Here is a 22,193-nt window from a genome sequence, read left to right as displayed (position 1 = left end):
TCAACAATCAACTGTTTCAAAGTCCTTCGGCAAGACCCTGTAGAGGAAGTCTAATTATACACTCATTAAATATCGCATTTACAGTATTTCATTATAGCTTTGGTCTTTACTATATATATTTTATATCTCATATCTTATCTAATTTCACACAGTGGTGAATGTAACTGTGTAGGAGAGTTAAAAAGGTTATTCCATCAAATTTAAAATTATTAGAATAATACACAACGCAGAACAGAACAACCTGGTTCGGGGTCATTGGCCCAAGCCCGCGAACAGGAATATTCCAAGTTCAGACAGAAGGGGGAGTCAGATTGCTATGATCGCCAGGAACTTTACTTTGGTGTCTATTTTTAATTGTTGCGCTACTGGTGCTGCCTGTTGATGTTCGGTATGCAGCGAGAGTAGCAGAATGATAACATATTTGGGTTTTGTTTCATTAAATGTATTTTTATTTCATCTGGGTGCTTGCGTCACCTACTAACACAGTACTACCCGTAGCTCCCGTTCTCCTCAGTCCGAGAAAACACAAAGGTATGTGTTTCAGATCACTCCTTTATAGAAGTCCATAACGTGAAATAAAACATCAAGGTTAATGCTGTATATATTGTTATAAGGGAGTGTGAGACTATTGAAATATGTAACTTTGACAGTTTTGTTATTAATATAGTTTACAGAGTGCTAAAAAGTGTTGTTCTTTGTGATGCAGACGAACCGCTAAGCAGCCGACTGGTGCTTGCGTTTTATTATGGGAGATGGAGTTTTGGCCCTCTAAGGTCTGAATGGGATAGAGGCGATTTCACGTTGTAGCTTGTTTGTGTTGGTGTTTTTGTACATGAGTTGTTGTATTTTGGTACTGTCAACACTGAAAGCACCTAGCAATGTTTTGGGGGTGTTAGACAGGCTGTGTTTGACCTTTCTTCATGTTCCTTTATAGAACAACTTGTCAGATGGTGCATTGGAGGCTGATGTGTTGCTGTCCTGTCTTTTTACAATACTATTGCAGGTATGGTTCTATTGTCTAAGAATTAAGATTATCCATGATTTTTTATTAATGACTGGTTATTATTTTATACATACATTATGGCTTTATGTATGCATGTGATTGTGTGAGTCTGAGAAAACAGTGAGAGAAAGAACACCCTGTCAGATGGTGTATTGGAGACTGATGTGTTCCTTTCCTGTCTTTTCACTATATTATTGCAGATCAACATAAAAGCCAAAAAGACAGCCGTGGTGTCGCTCTTCATTTCTTGATTCTCTTGTGGTACATATAAAGACCGCTACAACTGTCTGAAATGTGTTGCAACATTATAGTAATTCAGATTCATTATATTTGTAATCTAGCACAAATTTAAATCTTACACAATTGGCTGTCAATTTGCTATCTGCCCCAAGACAGAACATGTTAAAATAAAGAGCAATCTTTTTATTGAATCAAATTGTATTCAATATATGGTTCAGTCATACAGTACATTTGCAAGCATCAGAATTCAGCTGCATTTTGCACATAAAATACAAATACGAAACTTGCAGCCAGCAAATCCCTGCCAGCCATGATTGTTCCCAAATAAACTAACAGATATTCAATTACGAATGTCAAAAATCATCAACTATTAAAATGGGATGATCCTTTTTTATGATTCAAAATTGCTCTTTTACATTTTTTTGGAGAGCATACATACGATGAAATCTAAACAAACATCCATAACAGGCTGTGTTTATCATAAATTAAAGGTTCATGCTAAAGTAGCATTTAACAAAAATAGAACAAACGTAATAAGGCAATTCATATTAATTCTGAGTCCAGCGTACATATCAGTAGCCTGGTCCCAGATCTGTTTGAGCTGTTCTGCCAACTCCTATGGTTGTTATCATGCCAAACCAACCATTGGAGTTGGCTAAAGAGCACAAACAGATCGGGGACCAGGCTCGTGTATCAGTAGGCACATGGGTATCATTTAAATGACCATGTTTGTTCATATTTACCCTCTGAAAATACTGAGTGACACCATGTTGAGGCAAGATGTACAGTTGGAACTGTTCGTTTTAGAGAGATTTTCTTTTTAAAAGGTAAAGAGACATTAAGAGAAAGAACAAGAGAATAAACAGAAAAGTAAATTAAGACAGTGTTGTGGTTTAGCTTTTAGCTTTGTATTTAGGTCTGATTTCTTTTGATTGCCTTCTGAAAATGATAGGTGTAAATTTGCATTAATGCAAATGCTTCATATATCTGGCCCCAAGTCCTCTAGGCTGTCAGATTAATAGACAAATCATAAAATGGCCAGCAAAGTAATGAAGGTTATTCCAGAAAAATAAGGCTTGCTTATTGCATAGTACAGTACTTCAACTCAGTTTTACCCCTCATGTGATGGCTGTGTCCAGATATGGGGGAACTGGGACACATTTACTGACTTTACAGTACCTGCAAAGGCACTCCGGGCCTTCTTTGTATGTGTATAAGCAATGACATCTACAGTAAGGCAATCTCAGAGTGCATCCAAATCTGACTTCAGTGTGTGAAGACTGACCTCTTTAGTACATCAAATGCAATTTCCCTGCCAACACTTACTCTGAAATATATCATATGGACCACTTTGATAGACCCCCTAATGGCTGAATATGTCCGGATGTCTGAATCTTAACATGGTTAGGATGAATACTGGGGTGAATACACAGTTAAATGACCATAGGTGTACAGTAAGTTGAGTGTGTGTGGCATATGGCATATGTGTTGAGTGGGGGTGAGTACTTTAGTCAGTGATAGGATAGTGAGAAGCAGTGAGGAAGAACCAACACTGCACCTTGTTGAGGAATATAAGTTCATCCCTGTATGGGTAATAAACGGTGAAGCACCAATAGTTTACATTGAGTCCACAGGACTCCTCCTAGATCAATTGGAAACCTGCTGAAGGAGAGGAGGATCACAGCATTTCCTCCATCATCTCTGCAGGATCAGGTGGTGGAGGGAGGGGCCGGAGGGTCAAGGGTCAGGGTTCAGTTATCAGCTGACCCCTCCTACTGCCTCTCCGTCCTTCTCCAGCTCCTCCTGGATCTCATCACTGTTCCCTGAGTCACTGCTCGCCACCGAGCTGAATGATGGAGACTTCCTATATCAGAGGGAGGAAATAAGGAAGATGTCAGTCATATCCTCTATAATTAGGCCTACTGTATTGACAGAGCATGTCCAGAATTACTTGACTAGACGAGTGCTTAATAACGTGAGGAGAAACAACTAACAAAGTCTGATGGTAAAAAAAAAACAAATAAAATGGAGACTGATTAATGTTGACGTTTCGGCATCAAATGGAAAAATGCCCCATTGCATTGAAATGACATTGTTTCTCATCATGTGTTGAGAAAGAGGCGTGTCTGACCTGTCGTTGCCCCCTGAACCCTTAATGAGTCTTCTGCAGGTCTCCATCTGCACATCCAGTCCTCTCTTCATAGAACACATCTCCATGTACTCCTGTAGGTGACGGTTCATATCACTCTTAGCTGTAGCCAACTCATACTGGGGGGGAGAGGGAGAATCAGAGTGGTGGGAGAGGAGTGAAAGAGAGAAGGAGGTGAATGGTGTAAGAGTCAGAGCAAAAGAGTGGGAGGAGATGTGAGAGGGTGAGTCAGAGGGGATCGAAAGGAGAAACAGGTTGGGAGGTAAATATGGACTGTAGCCAAATATTAATAACAATGAATGACTAACACACAGAAGAGTGAGTCACACAACATTAACTATGACCTCTGTTCTCTTGATCTCCCACCTCTATCTGCCCCATGGTCTCCTGGTACTCCTTCTCTCGGTTCTGGAAAAGCATCTCAGTCTCGTCGATCAGGCTGCCCAGACTGCCATCTTGAGAGGCCTATCAATCCACAACAGACCCATTTAAACGATGTGTACTGTAGCAACATTGAAAATACAGTAGTAGACTTTACTTTGCAAGTTTTAATGTCACGTGCACAAGAACAGTGAAATGCCTTTCTTGCAAACTCAAAACACAACAATGCAAAAATAAAATAGCAAAGTTGGGTCGGAGCTTGCAAAACAGCGGCCATCCAGTACGGCGCCATCTTTTTTGCAGCTTGGAGACTTGCTCTATCTACAATAAGCAATTTTGTACAGTTAACTTTTGCACAGTTATAGAATGTAGATGGATAGATAAGGTAAATAACATTGGTCGAACACACAATTAAACAGCACACAATTAGACAATAAACAATAAAATAAATAATTACACAGTTGTATTGACATATATTTCCTTTACATTCTCTGAGGCCAGTCAGAATAAAGGCCTTACAGCACTAGGGCATGAGGTGATTAAATCATCAACAGAGACAACTGACTTTCTATTTTGTTGAAGTTCCCAGACAATGCTTTTGGATGAACAGTAGGGGGCAGCACTAACCTGCCCAGGGCCTTCCCCTTGTCCTTCTGCTGCAGCACAGGCCCCTGCAGTAGAGCTGGCTGCAGCACAGGGGGTGTTGTAGTTGGCGAAGTCCTCCCAGAGGAGCAGTGTCTCCCCATTCTCCTCCCAAGCCAGGCTGTCACAGTCGTCATCAAAGTCAAACGTCTCCCTCCTGGTGACAAAGGAATTATCATCTATGCAAGTTCTGCATACAAGAGAGGGATGGAGAAGTGGGGAGAGGGAGGGACAGAGAAAAAGAGAGGAGACATGAAGGTGGAAAGGGAGGGGAGAAAAGAGAGAAGACAAAAAGGGAAGGGGGAAACCAAACCGAAAGGCATGCACATTTGAAAAGGGTTGCAAAATGATGAGGACAGGGAAGAGAAAGAAAACAAACAGACAGACAGTGACTGACAGACAGATGAAAACATGACACAGTAACAAAGCACATCAACGGCAAAGATCCAGCACTCATTAGCAATTTAGGCAAAACATGAAGTTACATAACACAGGTCAAAGGTTGGGCCACTCACAACTGGTTGAGCATGCGTTTCATCTCGTCTGTGATGTTGAGTGACCCTACGACGTGCTCCGCTTCATCCTCCTCTCCCCCACCAGACTCAGCTTCCATCTCAGGACTTCTCTCCTCACACACAGCCTTACGCTCTTTCTTCCTGCACGACGCAGCACCAGCCCCCTGTGGGAAACACACCACACACTAGTCAACCTACTACACATGTGTGAAGGGGAGTGAGAGTGTGTGTGTATGTAAAATATAGAAATTCATGGACATCTTTATTCCTTCATATGGAATGGCCCAATATACTGGTGTTTGTCACTACCATACATAAGCAAACATACAGTACCAGTCAAAAGTTTGGATGCACCTACTCATTCAAGGGTTTTTCTTTATTTTTACTATTTTCTACATTGTAGACATCAACACTATGAAATAACACATGGAATCCTGTAGTAACGAAAAAAGTGTTAGACAAATCAAAATATTTTATAGCCACCCTTTGCCTTGATGACAGCTTTGCACACTCTTGGTATTCTCTCAACCAGCTTCATGAGGTAGTCGCCTGGAATGCATTTCCATTAACAGCTGTGGCTTGTTAAAAGTTCATTTGTGGAATTTCTTTCCTTAATGTGTTTGAGCCAATCAGTTGTGTTGTGACAAAGTAGGGGTGGAATACAGATGATTGCCCTGTTCGGTAAAAGATTTCCCTGGGTGGAGGGCTTTTAGCGGGTGTAAATTGGAGGTTTACTTAGTAGCAATGCAAATACCATGGTATAGCTAAATAGACACTCAATCATCATGTTACTTTTTAATGGTACGTTTACAAACATATATTTTGATGAACAGAATTGAATCATTGTGGTAAGTGGTGAAATAAGTATAGCCAGTTATAATTGTAATGGCTTAGCAGATAATAAGAAAAGACGATCAGTATTTACCTGATTAAAGAGAAGGAATATAATATCTATTGTTTACAGGAAACTCATTCAACAATTTTAGATGAAGTTTTGTGGAAAAACTACTGGGGGAGTGAAATATATTTCTCTCATGGGCAAAAAATTAAAACGGGGTGATGATATTAACAATAATTTAGATCCATATGTGCAAATTGTCCAAACATATCATCAAGGTAGATAGATTATATTAAATATGTTATTGGACAATAAACAGATATGACTTATTAACCTATACAGTCCAAATAATGATGATCCAAGCTTCTTTGAAAATATAAGAATTTATCAACTCTACAAGCAACACTAGACTCTATTATTATAGTGGGAGATTTTAATACGGTTTTAAATACCTCTATGGACCATAAAGGAAATCACACTACAAACTATCAACCTCAGGTACTTAAGGAAATCATAAATGTCATGGATATATTGGAATTAGTGGATATATGGAGGATTAAATATCCTGACCTAGTGAGATATACATGGCGGAGGCTTAATCAAGCTTGTCGCCTTGATTATTTTCTTATAACATTCTCTCTGGCACCAAAAGTGTTGATAGGGGACAGAATACAGTCAAATCATCACATAATTGGCATATATATATATATTATTATATTGGAAATTTCATCAAAGCCTACTGGATGATAACTTGTTTATAACTAGGACAGAAGGATTTATAACTGACTTTTTCCAACATAGGTACAGCAGATCCCCTTATTGTATGGGACACTTTTAAAATGTGCCTTTTTAGAGGCCATGCAATTCAGTACTCATCTGTAATTTAGAGCAAAAGAGTCCATATTAACAAACGAAATGTAATGACTAACAGTACAGATAGAAATAACAATTGTACCATTGAGGCACAGAATACGTTAGAGAAAAAACAAAAAGAAATGGAGGAATTTATTCAAGAAAGATCCAGTGTAATAGATTATAAAAATCAAGCAAACTGGATAGAAAATGGGGAAAAATGTCCAACCGCCGTGTCTTTGTGAGACACAAAGTAGGTGAACGGATGATCTCCGCATGTGTGGTTCCCACCGTAAAGCATAAAGGAGGAGGTGTGATGGTGTGGGGGTGCTTTGCTGGCGACACTGTCTGTGATTTATTTAGAATTCAAGGCACACTTAACCAGCATGTCTACAACAGCATTCTGCAGCAACACGCCATCCCATCTGGTTTGCGCTTAGTGGGGCTATCATTTGTTTTTCAACAGGACAATGACCCAACACACCTCCAGGCTGTTTAAGGGCTATTTGACCAATAAGGACAGTGATGGAGTGCTGTGTCAGATGAACTGGCCTCCACAATCACCCGACCTCAACCCAATTGAGATGGTTTGAGATGAGTTGGACCGCAGAGTGAAGGAAAAGCAGCCAACAAGTGCTCAGCATATATGAAAACTCCTTCAAGACTGTTGGAAAAGTATTCCAGGTGAATCTGGTTGAGAAAATGCCAAGAGTGTACAAAGCTTTCATCAAGGCAAAGTGTGGCTATTTTGAAGAATCTCAAATATAATATATAAACATTTTTGTGGTTACAAAATGATTCCGTATGTGTTATTTCATAGTTTTGATGTCTTCCCTATTATTATACAACGCAGAACATAGTAAAAATAAAGAAAAACCTTTGAATGAGAAGGTGTGTCCAAACTTTTGACTGGTGCTGTATCTATTTACCTTGCTCTCTGGGGTTGCTCTGGAGGGGCTCATGTGGGGACTCATGTTGAACATCTTGCTCATGTCTTCGGAGTTGCGTTGATGGGCCACATCACATAGTTTGGCCGTGATGTCAATGCGTCTGCAGATGTCCATGTCCACCTTCATGGCCTTCTCCTGGATCGCAGTGTCCAATTCTGACATTTCCTAAAGGATGGAGTTGGTTTATTGTCAGTCAGATAATATCCATGAGCTGTGTCAATTCTTACATTTGCTTAATACTGTCAGTATCAGAGAGTATCGTTTTACAAGGCAACAGGCCATGACTTGCACTTTTAAAGAAATAAACTAACTGAAAAGGCACTTAAAAGGTGTCATTGTTTGACAATAAATAAATTAACTTAAAAGGGTTAAGAAGTCACTGGGAAGGGCCAAGAGTCATTGTGTGTGAAACAGCAGTCTGGGCAGGTTTTGGCTAGTCTGTGAGTGTAACTACTCCAGACCACAGACAGAGTGTGTGGAGCGTTCATTAGAAAGCTGGCCAAAACAACAGGGCCTCAAAGAATGAGGAGGCTGTGTTGGGTGAGCCATAAGGGTTTCTCATCTCACTGATACTCAACCTGTCTGTCGGCCTGTCTGTTGGCATGTTTGTCATTCTCTCGCTCGGTGTCTGTTTCTCCATCTGTCCGTTGGTCCAACCGTCCATCTGTCTGCCTTTCTGTGCAACTAACTTAGCTCCCACCATTTACAAAGGAATTTCTTGGCCTCAGTGTTCAAGGGAGAGTGTCTATGTGATGTATGATAAAATGTGTTGTGAGCATTCTGACTGCCAGGCTATACAGCTGAGAGTGGACACATGCATCAGATGGGGGGATGGATGAAATAAAATATACATTGGTTGAGTGGTAATAAATGAGTGTAATGAAAAAATATATATAAACAGTGTCAAAAAGTTTTATTAAAGCAACTTACAGCAAGTTCAACCAGTCCGCACAATTTAAAGTTGGTTGGGTGTTTCTAGTTTAAATGAAGCACACACACTATTAAGTGATTACTTTGTACTTACCATTTTACCATGCCATTTCTGTGAATATAGGAGAATAAGGGACGGTAAAATAAAGCCTCAGCATCATTACTTACATTATCGGTCATGAGGCTCTTGAAGACCCCTAGCTCTGTCTTGAGTCTCTCCACCTTGTCAGTGAGCTCCCCCTGAACCACCTCAGACTCCTGGGCACTCTGGAGATGGAACACACAGCCACATCACACTCTACATCTAATCTACTGACACACCACGGCTCAATATCGAATCAAATGTATTTATGAGGCCCTTTTTACATCAGCAGATGTCACAAAGATCTATACAGAAACCCAGCCGAAAACAGCAAGCAATGCAGATGTAGAAGCACAATAAACTCTTACACGTTTATGAATAACCATGCACTAATTCTAAACCCCTGAATGAGTTCATTCCATGTTTATCCCTTGTTTTCATTTTGAAAATGTGTCTTAAAACATCTTGAAAACATTACAATTAAATTCCTATTGCAACAGTGTCCCTTTCTCAAGAAAAAGTCTGCATAACATGTTGAAAAGTCATTTTATTATTCTACAATCCACTATTTTGATGCATCACAGAAACAATGTCAAAGTGGATTGGGTTTTGGGCCAAGAGCTCCAATAAAATTCATCTGGAATTCTGCTAGCGGGAAACAGTTGAAACATAGCTAGTCAGTGTGAGTCAGTGCTATTGGCTTTTTAAATTTGTTATACGAGTAACGTGTTTCAGTCTTTAGGGGTTATAAGACACAGTAACACACCCAGCATTGGTTCCCACTGACTAACATGTACACAGCGGGACTAAAGCATCTGAACACAACCTATATCTATTTTCTATCATGAACTTTCCCATTCTGTTTTTGTAAAACAACATTCAGACACACAGTACACATTTTAGTGATTTAGCAGGCACTCTTATCCAGAGCAACTTACAGTAGTGAGTGGATACATTTCCTCCATACGAGTCCCCCGTGGGAATCAAACCCACAAACCTGGCGTTGCAAGCACCCTGCTCTACCAACTGAGCCACACGGGATACATATGTCAGAGGCATCCGAAGATAACAAGTTAACACAATTCCTGAATAGGTAACTTACTGGCAGTTATGCAAAACACCCACAAACATGACACAGAGGAGAGCTGTTCCTGCATCGGGTCCAAAAAGTTGGAGGACAATCAGACCCAGACCTGAACAGACCCTATCATAAAAAAAAGAGGGACCAGGACACGAATGGACCCAAGAACAATCAGACATAGACCTATCTAGACCAGACCAAATTTAGACCTGAGTGACATTTAAAACAAATATATTATCAAAGTTGCTCTTCTGGTTAACGAAAAGGTCTTTATATTTTGTCTAGGCCTTCTATAAAGAAATAAATCCCTTATTAGCGTAAAATAAATATGCTATATTCTATGCAGAGCCGTGGTCGGGTCCACTCGGGTCTATAGTTACATAGATCCAAGACCCGATGACAATCAAACTGGACCCAACCCGGGCCTGAGGGAAAGTTAGAATTTTGAACCTGGGTATTTGGCTTCAGTTGGACCTGTGAAGACCTTTAACACAGAGGCTGAGCCTGCATCCCAAGAATCTGTATTTTTTCCCGGAGTGCACTTTTTCACTTCCTTTCATGGATTGTCCCTTTATGGACAATGCCTTTTGAACTTCGGATTTGAAAGGAAATGACTGGTATAAGAAATATGTTGGAAACTCCCTTTAGTCCAGCCCACGCCTAGATACTTCAGGAGAAAAGACACAGTACTGGGATGCAGTGAGCTAGAAGAGGGAGTGTGGTTTGGGTATGATGATTTAAGATGGCAGAGATGAGCTCTCACCTTCTGAAGTGTCTCCACCATGGCCTCCATCTGCTGGCGCTTAGACAGCTCCTCCTCCCATCTGGAACACATCACACACAGGCACACATGTTTCTTTACTATCCTTGTAGGGACCAAACAATTTATTCCCATTCAAAATCATTTTTCCCTACCCCCAATTCTAACCTTAACCCTAATTGTAACAATAACTCTACCCTAAAATAGCCTTTTTTCCTTGTGGGGACCAGCAAAATACCAGAAGTCCTCACAAAGATAGTAAAACTAAAAACACACAGGCAGAGTTGCAAAGAAAAAGCCTAATCTCAGACTGGCCAATAAAAAAAAAAATGGGCAAAAGAACACAGATGCTGGACAGAGGAACTCTGCCTAGAAGGCCAGCATCCTGGAGTCGCCTCTTCACTGTTGACGTTGAGACTGGCGTTTTGCGGGTACTTTTTAATGAAACTGCCAGTTGAAGACTTGTGAGGCGTCTGTTTCTCAAACTAGACACAATAATGTACTTGTACACTTGCTCAGTTGTGCACCGGGGCCTCCCACTCCTCTTTCTATTCTGTTTAGAGACAGTTTGTGCTGTTCTGTGAAGGGAGTAGTACACAGCGTTGTACAAGATCTTCAGTTTCTTAGCTATTTCTTGCATGGCATTGACAAGAATAGACTGATGAGTTTCAGAAGAAAGTGCTTTGTTTCTGGCCATTTTTAAGTCTGTAATCGAACCCACAAATGCTGATGCTCCAGATACTCAACTAGTCTAAAGGCCAGTTTTATTTCTTCTTTAATTAACACAACTGCTAACATAATTGAAAAAGGGTTTTCTAATGATCAGACTTTTAAAACAATAAACTTGGATTAGCTAACACAACGTGCCATTGGAACACAGGAGTGATGGTTGCTGATAATGGGCCTACGTAGATATTCCATAAAACATTTTTAGCTGTTTCCAGCTTCAATAGTCTTTTACAACATGAACAATGTCTACACTGTATTTCTGATCAATTTGATGTTATTTTAATGGACAAAAAAGGTATTTTTCTTTCTAAGTGACCCCAAACTTTTGAATGGTAGTGTATGCTTTTATATCAGTCTAAGCCCTGTATGGACAGTGATAACAGCAGCTTAATTAGACTTAGAGAGGGAGATATAAAAGCCTTTAGGGTCACTAAGCAAATATCATTGGACTGTTCTATATGCTATAACCATTTACCATCCTGTGGGCACAGATTACTTACAGCGATTGGGAGAATAAAAGTGAAAAGGTGTGGTTAGTTGAACTGTACTTGCACAGTTACCCAATGCCAACGTTTGATTCAATGTTCTTAAACATTTTATTTGAATGTTTCAACATAATGCCCTCATAAATGTCACTTGCTAGACATTCATCCTTGGATACTCAGACAAATAGAGAACAGTGGCTCTCTTTCGACGAATGCGACAAAGTGGACAAGTGTTAAGGGAATTTTTATCAATAATGACTAATTATGTATACATTTCAATCAGGACTGACTAATCAGAATACTATTATGTTACTGTATATGTATGAATTTTCTTTCTTAATCCCAGTACTGAATATAATGTGTGTAAATATAATCAAGAATTAGAACAATGACGGTCTGTTCCTTGGTAGGAATGAATGAACTATATCTTCAGACTGGCTAGAATGCTTATCTACACAAGAAGACCTTGGCTCATAAATGATATTAAATTGGTAGGGAGACGATGTGGGAAGGCTTGAGATACTGCCTTTGTACCAGGGTGGGAGAAGAGACGGGTTGGTACTGGAACTAATGACGTCATTTTCAGTTTATAACCTGTGGTAAACTGTATCGTGTTCAGTACTCTCATGAATAAAGGCTGCTATTTGACTTTAAGACCGGGCTCTGTCCATTTCTAGAAAATAAGGGTCATACAAATTCTTATGAATTGACAGAGTGTTTAATTTTAATTGGGTATTAAAACAGAGGAATTAAATTCCTGCAACAACAAGGAAAAAAGAGCACAATCTCACGGACAACACTATTGACTCAATGGCCGAACAATACTTTGAAGCATCAGGAGAGGGGTTGCCACTGCCACATATGCTAATGACACAAGAATAGCCAAGAATCACCTATTGATTCAATTACATCAGTGTGTTGTTACAGTCTAAAATGGACTTCAGATTATCTCTCTCTCTTTCTCATTTACACATCAGTTTGGTTTAATCTACGGCCAAGAAATAATTATATATCAGATAATATACACAGACCTTTATCAGTTTAATAATGACTTGTCCTTCTGGAGAGCAGAGCCATAGTTAGATAGCTGTTTACTCTGTTAATACGTATATAGTCAGACTGTGACTGAGATTCACCCCTGTATCGTCTTACTCTTCGCTTCCCGAGGCTTCTGACCAAAATTGAAAAACCTTGGGGCTAAATATAGAGGATCTATCTAATCCAAAAGCACCAAGGCTGTTTCTAACTTGTCAACCTGGAATTGCTTACTTATACATGCCATTTAGCAGACATTTTTCCCCAAAACGACTTAATATCACACATTCATACATTTTTATATGGGTGGCCCATGAGGGTATTTAACCCACAATCCTGGCGTTGCAAGCGCTATGCTCTACCAACTGAGCTATACAGTTCCACCATGCTAATTTAGCAAAGGCTTTTTGACTTCAATGGTACAGTTTCATAAACCACCTTCAAATAAAGTGTTACTATTAACACAAAATTAAGTTAATAGTTCCTCTTCTGCCAGCAGATTTTGAGTGGTCAGTTAAAACAATGTTCTGCTCCAGGCTACTGATTTTCAAAGGTATAAAAAAAGACAGGAAGGCTTGACGAACTGGAGCAATGAAAGGGGATGTCATTGTCTAGAAAAAGCAGCTCCTTATAACTAAGAGCCGTATTGTTTTACTGCCACCCATCCACTCACTCTTCCTTAGTATGTCAGCTTGCTTGGTCAACACTGGAGTTCAAAAAAGGTACAAGCTTCAGCACAAGTTAAGCTGATATGACAATCAGAAACATTCATTATCAAAGTAGATGGAACGTGATATAAAGCATTCGACTGATAGAATATTACGGACAGATATTCTTTTCTCCTTTTAATGTACTTGGTGACTCACAAAGACACCAAAATAGGATAGGGGTTGAATTAAGAAGTGCACTCTCCATCTCTCTCTCTGCTGAACGGCTTGGGGCAGGGAGCAGAGGGGGGTGGTTACACAGGCAGACAACAATCCCATTAGGAGGCAGGTCCTTGTGCCAGGATGCAGTGCTGGCTAGACTCCCCTGACAGTGGCAAAACAACAACACACCCATCCCTAATACCACCATCCATGGATAAGGATGGGACATTGGTTGGTTAGAATGGTGAAGGTGGTGGTGACTCTTAAAGCCACAATCTGTAATATTTCCATCTGCTAATTGATCATTTCAACCAATAAAATATAGGCTACACCTTTTTGGAGAAATATGGGATTAATTCCGAGGAAGCAGTCATCAGATAGTTTGTATGGGGTGTTATAGTAACCAGGTCAGAGGTCCCTATGTAGTCTCTGATCAGGGTCTCGTTCATTAGGGATACATTTTTAAACAGAGTGAAATGGGGTGAAACACAGAGGGAAACATTCCAATTCAGTTGCTTGAAAAAGTGTTGAGGCCATTTGAATCCTGATGAATATCAACAAGCTTCATACATTTTTTTAAATTCAAGGGTACAACATCAAGTGTAAAAAAAAAAAGTTGAACTTTGAACCTGAAATTCACTGGTCACAGGCTACCAATTCTACTCCAATGCCCTCTTTTTCAAATAATAAGTTGCTGACCATACAAACCTAATATTTGTAGCAGTCATAACAACACTTTGTAATCCAGGTCAGCTCATTATTTCAGTGTTCTTTCTTTTTAAAACACAGCCTTCTCTGGTTGTTGAAACAATGGCCTTTGTTAAAGCCTAACGAGTGGAACACACCATAACTCTGAAGTACATGTGGCCCCAAAACTTCAAGCAATCAAATGCGAATGAAGCCCTAGTTAATAAATTAATAAATGTGCCATTTAGAAATCATGTTCAGTTTGGCACATCATATGACAATGGTTTGATAGGCCATACAGTTATGTCAGAAATTAGATTGATGAATGCCCATGTATTGTATAATAGCTAGTATTCCACAATCCAGGTTTATGAATTGGACCTTTATCCTGGTTACTCTTATTGACGGGCGCTTTGAGAGAAATCGACCATGAACACTCATTGGTAAATTAGGTTTGAATTGTCAGAAGCACAGAAGGAAAATAAGAGGCCCCTCTGTCATAATATCTTAAGTTTTTACTGTCGAGGACCAATTTGCAAACAAATTTTTCATTTAATACTTTTAAGTGCAGTCCTCTGGGAATACAATGTACATCTTGTTGTAGGTCTCAATGTTTTTACCCAAATAAATTATATTCAATTCAACGTGGTTAATCCACCTCAGTGTGTCTGTGTCTCTCTAATACTTTAATAAATAGATATTATTTGAAATATAAACATGTGCATTACATTGGCACGGGAATTCCAACCCAGAGATAAATAACCCTGACAATGCATTCCACTGGAGAACGACAGGGCCCAACAGAGACAGATGGGATACTCCTGCAATGGTCCTACTCTGGCCTCCATTGGGTTGCATATTCTACGGTCAGAATCTGACTAAACTTGTTGAGTGCAGCAGCACATTTCCCACTGGCGAACATTGCAATTGTTTGTTTCCTTACCGATTATAATAACTTTGTAAGTGTGTTCATGCAACAGTAAGTACCTTATCATAATACATACTTGCTTAATTAGGTGTGCATGCAATTAATGCACAACTCTATTACCCGATGAGACAAGGACAATACCAGCCGGACAAACCTTCCCCTAACCCGGACGACGCTGGACCAATTGTGCGTTGCCTTATTGATCCCAGGATCAAACCTGGATCTGTAGTGACGCCTCAAGCACTGCAGTGCCTTAGACCGCTGCGCCACTCGGGAGGCAACTCTAGATTTCTGACATACTAATATTATTATTAGATTCCTTCCGCACACTCTAGTGCTTAAACGAGCTAAGCTATTAACACAAAACCAACTTCCAAATGTGTGGACTGCCCCAACTTAGATTGCATGATCATTTTTTGGTTGTTGAGCATTTATACTTTTTGTACTACACCAATATTTAAAAGTGCCATAGACTTACGGTTCCTTCAGAAAGTATTCACACCCCTTGACTTTTAACACATTAAGTTGTGTTATATTTCAAATGGATTGAGATTTGGTGTCACAGGCCTACACACAATACCACATAATGTCAAAGAGGGATTATGTTTTTAGAAATTTGTACAAATTAATAAAATAATGAAAAGCTGAAATGTCTTCAGTCAATATGTATTCAATCCCTTTGTTATTTAAGCCTAAATAAGTTCAGGAGTACAAATGTGCTTAACAAGTCACATAATAAGTTGCACGGACACTGTGTGCAATAATAGTGTTTAAGATGATTTTTTAATGACTCTCTCATCTCTGTACCCCACACAATTATCTGTAAGGTCCATCAGTCGAGCAGTAAACTTCAAATACAGATTCAACCACAAAGACCAGGGAGGCCTTTCCAAGGCCTCGCAAAGAAGGGCACCTATTGGTAGATGGGTAGAAATAATAAAGCAGACATTGAATATTCCTTTGATCATGGTGAAGTTATTAACTACACTTTGGATGGTGTATTAATACACCCAGTCACTACAAAGATACAGGTGTCCTTCATAACTCAGAACTTCCATGGCAGAACTTTCTCCACGGCGTCTCCAGACTCTGTCACGTCTGTCATGTGCTCAGTGTGAACCTGCTTCCATCTGTGAAGAGCACAGGGCGCCAGTGGCGAATTTGCCAATCTTGGTGTTCTCTGGCAAATGCCAAACGTCCTGCACGGTGTTGGGCTGTAAGCACAACCCCCACTTGTGGACGTCGGGCTCTCATACCACACTCATGGAGTCTGTTTATGACCGTTTGAGCAGACACTTGCACATTAGCCTCGTTTCACTGTCAAAATGGCGGCAAAATAAATGACAGCAGTTTTACGGGCGCCCAACTTACGGCAATTGCTCGGCCTCTGACCACGAGGCACTACAGAGGGTAGTGTGTACGGCCCGGTACATCACTGGGGCTAAGCTGCCTGCCATCCAGGACCTCTACACCAGGCGATGTCAGAGGAAGGCCCTAAAAATTGTCAAAGAGCCCAGCCACCCCAGTCATAGACTGTTCTCACTACTACCGCATGGCAAGCGGTACCAGAGTGCCAAGTCTCGGACAAAAAGGCTTCTCAACAGTTTTTTACCCCCAAGCCATAAGACTCCTGAACAGGTCATCAAATGGCTACCTGGACTATTTGCATTGTGTGCCCCCCAACCCCTCTTTTACGCTGCTGCTCCACTCTGTTTATCTTATATGCATAGTCAATTTAACTATACATTCATGTACATACTACCTCAATTGGGCCGACCAACCAGTGCTCCCGTACATTGGCTAACCGTGCGGCAGGGTAGCCTTGTGGTTAGAGCGGTGGACTAGCAACCAAAAGGTTGCAAGTTCAAATCCCAAGGTACAAATCTGTCGTTCTGCCCCTGAACAGGCAGTTAACCCACTGTTCCTAGGCAGTCATTGAAAATAAGAATTTGTTCTTAACTGACTTGCCTAGTTAAATAAAGGTAAAATAAAATAAATATCTGCATTGCCACCTGCCAACCCCTCTTTTACGCTACTGCTACTCTTTTCATCATATATGCATCGTCACATATATGCATAGTAACCATATCTACATGTACATACTACCTCAATCAGCCTGACTAACCGGTATCTGTATGTAGCCTCGCTACTTTTATAGCCTCGCTACTGTATATAGCCTGTCTATTTACTGTTGTTTTATTTCTTTACCTACCTATTGTTCACCTAATATATTTTTTGCACTATTGGTTAGAGCCTGTAAGTAAGCATTTCACTGTAAGGTCTACCTACACCTGTTGTATTCGGAGCATTTGAGTCAATTTGAAAATAAAATGAAACCATCTAGTGTTCAGTGAAATAATTTAAAATACAGGTAGCCCAGTCAAATAATTAACATCCAATTACATTAACCGTTACTCTCTCGCAGGAATTCCACCAAGTTCGTATGTAGCCAAACGTAGCTGCTGCTCATTCCGTTTGCTCAAAAATTGATAAATAGTTTTTAAAAAGTAAGGCCCGCATCCATAGAGACACATACCAGCTCTACTGGTAGTACTACTACGACCAGCAGTACTACACCTGCACCTGTCGACGACACAAGTTGTTCTGCTTCCACGAGCACATTCAATGCTAGAATCAGTAATTCTACATTTGTTATTAGCCCAGCTAGCATGGACACTGACAGTTGTAAATCTGATGCAGCCGAAGAGCTACTTACCCCATACAAGGGAAAGCACTGAACAACAGACAGGGACGTTGGACCATCGAAGAGGCGCAAATATGATGACAACTACATTGATTTGGGGTTCACTTGTATTGGGAGTCGTGCCTTTCCTCAACCACAGTGCAAAAGTACTATCACAACTGGATGAAACAAGGGGCCAGAAGTGTCTTATATGGTGATCTACCAAGTGGCTAGGACAGGCAAGCCCCATACTATTGTGGAGGATTTAATTCTTCCTGCTGCCGCGGATATGACTGGGACAATGCTGGGGGAAAAGGCAAAAACAAAACTATACAGACAATGACTTCATCAAACAACACTGTTTCAAGCCGCATCGGTGACATGGCAGGAGATGTTTTGAAAGAATTACTGCTTTGCATACAAGCCAGTGAATTCTATGCATTACAGCTGGATGAGTCAACAGACATGGCGGGCCTGGCACAGCTCCTGGTATATGTCCGTTACATTTATGGTTGTCAATTAAGGAAGACATTCTCTTCTGCAAACCACTGGAAACCAGGACAACAGGAGAGGATATTTTTTTTAAGTGCTGGACAGCTTTGTGACATCAAATGGACTTTGGTGGTCAAGATGCGTTGGTATCTGTACTGATGGCGCAAAAGCCATGACAGGGAGACATAGTGGAGTGGTAACGCGCGTGCAAGCAGTTGCTCCCGATGCCACTTGGGTACACTGCAGCATCCACCGAGAGGCTCTTGCTGCCAAGGGAATGCCTGACAGCTTGAAAGATGTTTTGGACACTACAGTGAAAATGGTTAACTTTGTTAAAGGAAGGCCCCTGAACTCTCGTTTATTTTCTGTACTTTGCAATGATATGGGCAGCGACCATGTAACGCTTTCACAACATACGGACGTGCGCTGGTTATCAAGGGGCAAAGAATTGACAGGATTTTTTTAAATTGAGAGACGAGCTTAAAGTTCTTTTACTGACCATCATTTTAACGTGTCTGACCACTTGCATGATGACGAGTTTCTCACACCACTGGCCTATCAGGGTGATGTTTTTTCTCGCCTGAATGATCTTAATCTAGGATTACAGGGACTCTCCGCAACTATATTCAATATGCAGGACAAAATTGAGGCTATGATTAAGAAGTTGGAGCTCTTCTATGTCTGCATTAACAAGGACAACACACAGGTCTTTCCATCATTGCAAGATTTTTTGTGTGCAAAGGAACTCAAGCTTACGGACAATGTCAAATGTTATATAGCGAAGCACCTCAGTGAGTTGGGTGTGCAATTACACAGGTACTTTGCCAAAACGGATGACACAAACAACTGGATTCATTATCCCTTTCATGCACGGCCTCGTCCACTTATCGATATCTGAACAAGAGAACCTCATCGAAATTGCAACAAGCGGTTCTGTGAAAAGTGAATTTAATCAGAAGCTACTGCCAGATTTCTGGATTGGGCTGCGCTCAGAGTATCCCGCTTGGCAAATCGTGCTGTTAAGACACTGATGCCCTTTGCAACCATGTGCCTATTTCTCGGTGCTCTGGTCCTATAAGAGCTCTTTGTCACTTCCCACGAGCCAGGTTGTGACAAACTCACACTCATTCTTATGTTTAATTAATGTATCGTATAGTGTGTGTGTGTGGCAGGCTTACAATGATGGCAAAAAACAACATTTGAGAGTGCACTGACCCTGGTGCTAGAGGGGGTAAACCAGCTGGAGGTTAAATGTTTGAAGTGGTACGGGACTATAAAAAGTTTGGGAAACACTGTTCTAGTACATTGTGATGTAATGGCGTGGGTAAGAAATGACAGATTCAACCCTTAGAGGCACTAGTCATTACTGTTCAAAACTGAGTGTAGAAACACTCAAGTTACAAAAGTTACAGCTGGAGTGGGCTGGAAGGGTCTTCAACCTCTTGACAAGATCACTAGGTGTTGTAAGGTAACAACCGGCCTTATTTCAGAAAGCAAAGAACATCCTGCACTTCACTCTCACAAATCCCTTGAACCCATAACAATGAGACACACTTACATTGGATTCCTGACAGTGCCATCTCACTTCTGACACCAGTGTAGCGAATTCAAAGGGTAGCTCAACCAGAACTTGAACCTGGGTCCCTGCGACCATCAGCCCAACACCTTAAGCATTAGATCAAGGGGCTGCAACTTCTGAACAATGTTTCTGGAATTTGTATGTTAATATAATGCAACCAAGAACTTGTCAACAACCTATCAACAACTTCTCACCAAGTTCAACAAGGTCAACGAGTTCAACAAACAACACTTGTCAGACACTTGGATAAGATTGTGAGATGCCTTGTTCTGAATGACTTGATTGATTGTATCTTTGCATAAGTTTGCTTGACAACTTAAAAATGTAAAGTGTTAATTGAAAGTGACATCACTTACTTTTTTCTGTATTCGTCTCTGTCTCTCTTGATTTTAGCCAACACATTGTACAGGGCTCGCAGTTCAGGGGTGACGGTATCGACTTGAACTCCAACATCAACACCATCCGCCTGCATCCATGACACCCCGGGGCTGTGGAGCCTAGTCTCGAGTCGGTCCCCAAACCTCGTGTGGGTAAAGTTCCATATCGTACCTGGTGGGCTTACCCGTGGCTGGTACCCAGCCAGAGACAGGTCCAAAGAGCCCGTTTGGGTTGTTTGTTCACGGCTAAAGTAGGCTCTGTAGCTGGATTGCTCTAATGCTTGCTGTAGTTGATTTTCTAACAACGTGTTTCTACGCTCCAATTCATGAACTTTAGCTAGGAAACATCGAAATCGCAGGTTAAGTGTTTTCAAGGCATGAATATTGGAACCCAAATCGTTCCGTAGAGCACTAGACACCCTAGCACTAGTACCGGACGCTGGCGTTCCAACGGGAACCCCAGCGGCACCCGGAGATTGCGAACCCTCAGCAAGAGCAATCGAATTCATCATTTCGTTTGCGTTAAATGGGCAATACATTAAATAAAAAATCGCCACGGTATTCCGATGGGCTTAACTGGTCAACTTCAATTAGCCTGCTACTACTAGGCCTACTGTATTTTTCACCCGCGCCCTGCCGTAAAAATAGGCCAGCCCTCCACAATGCGGTCGGCGATGATGTGATTCTTTGAAATGAGCTTATGCGACTACAAATCTCGCAACCATTGCTGTGAACGCCATGTCATTGTGTCATCTTGGACAGTGTAGGAATGTAAACTCGACATAAAGGTTAACGTCGTATGTCACCTTCTTCATGATGCTCTTGTTGACGGCGAATGCATCTCCACGCAAAACAGTTAAGGACGCTATTTATCCCCAGGCTATGTAGCCTGCGCACCTTCTGAACGCGCACCTTCTCTGTATTGCTGCTGATATGTTAACTAGTTTTTGCAAAGTCATTCGCCTTCATTCATTTCTCCTGCGACGCCCATCCGTTTGATAGAGTCGTCCCAGTGAGCTGCCGAATACGCCTGAAATCAAGGCTCTGTCCCTATTACTGGTATTATGTTACAGCCAAATGAAAACCCCCTACAATGCTACGCCCCACCCGCCCGTCAGCTTACTTGCCTTAATATTCTGAAATAAATGTGTGTTTATTTTTTAGAAAGATATGTTTAGAACATGCCCATCCAAGCTTATCTAACTTTAGATAACGAACCATAAAATCCTAACGAACCATAAAATCAATAGTTATTTCTGATTGTTTATCAAAGTTATCTGGTCAACTCATTTATCCTGCTATGTAATGTAATGTAATGTAATGTAATGTAATGTATGTATGTATGTATGTATGTATGTATGTATGCACAGCGCATTGGGAAAGTATTCAGACCCCTTCCCCTTTTCCACATGTTGTTACGTTACAGCCTTATTCTAAAATTGTTTAAATAAAAACATGTTCCTCATCAATCTACCCACAATGCCCCATAATGACAAAGCGAAACAGGTTAACATTTTTCCAAATGTATATAAAAAAACAGAAGTACCTTATTTACATAAGTATTCAGACCCTTTGCTATGAGACTCGACATTTAACTCAGGTGCATCCTGCTTCCATTGATCATCCTTGAGATGTTTCTACAACTTGATTGGAGTCCACCTGTGGTAAATTTAATTGATTGGACATGATTTGGAAAGGCACACAGGTGTCTATATAAGGTCCCACAGTTGACAGTGCATGTCAGAGGAAAAACCAAGCCATGAGGTCGAAGGAATTGTCCGTAGAGCGCCGAAACAGGATCTTGTCGAGGCACACATCTGGGGAAGGGTACCAAAACATTTATGCAGCATTGAAGGTCCCAAATAACACAGTGGCCTCCATCATTCTTAAATGGATTGATGAGGGG

General features: G+C 40.8%; 1 protein-coding gene across 1 annotated transcript; it reads right to left on the bottom strand.

The window, feature by feature from the left end:
• Window positions 1–1,411: 1,411 nt before the first annotated feature.
• LOC135528087 (intermediate filament family orphan 2-like) lies at window positions 1,412–21,294 on the bottom strand. The gene is made up of 9 exons (XM_064956885.1): window positions 20,267–21,294; window positions 10,427–10,487; window positions 8,669–8,767; window positions 7,550–7,735; window positions 4,931–5,094; window positions 4,401–4,572; window positions 3,759–3,857; window positions 3,375–3,511; window positions 1,412–3,107 (listed from the first exon to the last, which is right to left on the bottom strand). The coding sequence occupies exons 1-9, from the start codon at window positions 20,824–20,826 to the stop codon at window positions 3,002–3,004; spliced, it is 1,584 nt and encodes a 527-aa protein (XP_064812957.1). The 5' UTR covers window positions 20,827–21,294; the 3' UTR covers window positions 1,412–3,001.
• Window positions 21,295–22,193: the final 899 nt, after the last annotated feature.

The sequence above is a fragment of the Oncorhynchus masou genome, chromosome 33 (assembly GCF_036934945.1).
Source record: "Oncorhynchus masou masou isolate Uvic2021 chromosome 33, UVic_Omas_1.1, whole genome shotgun sequence".
Classification (NCBI taxonomy): Eukaryota; Metazoa; Chordata; class Actinopteri; order Salmoniformes; family Salmonidae; genus Oncorhynchus; species Oncorhynchus masou.
The sequence above is the reverse complement of the archived record's forward strand: the minus strand, read 5'-3'. Positions and strand labels throughout refer to the sequence as shown.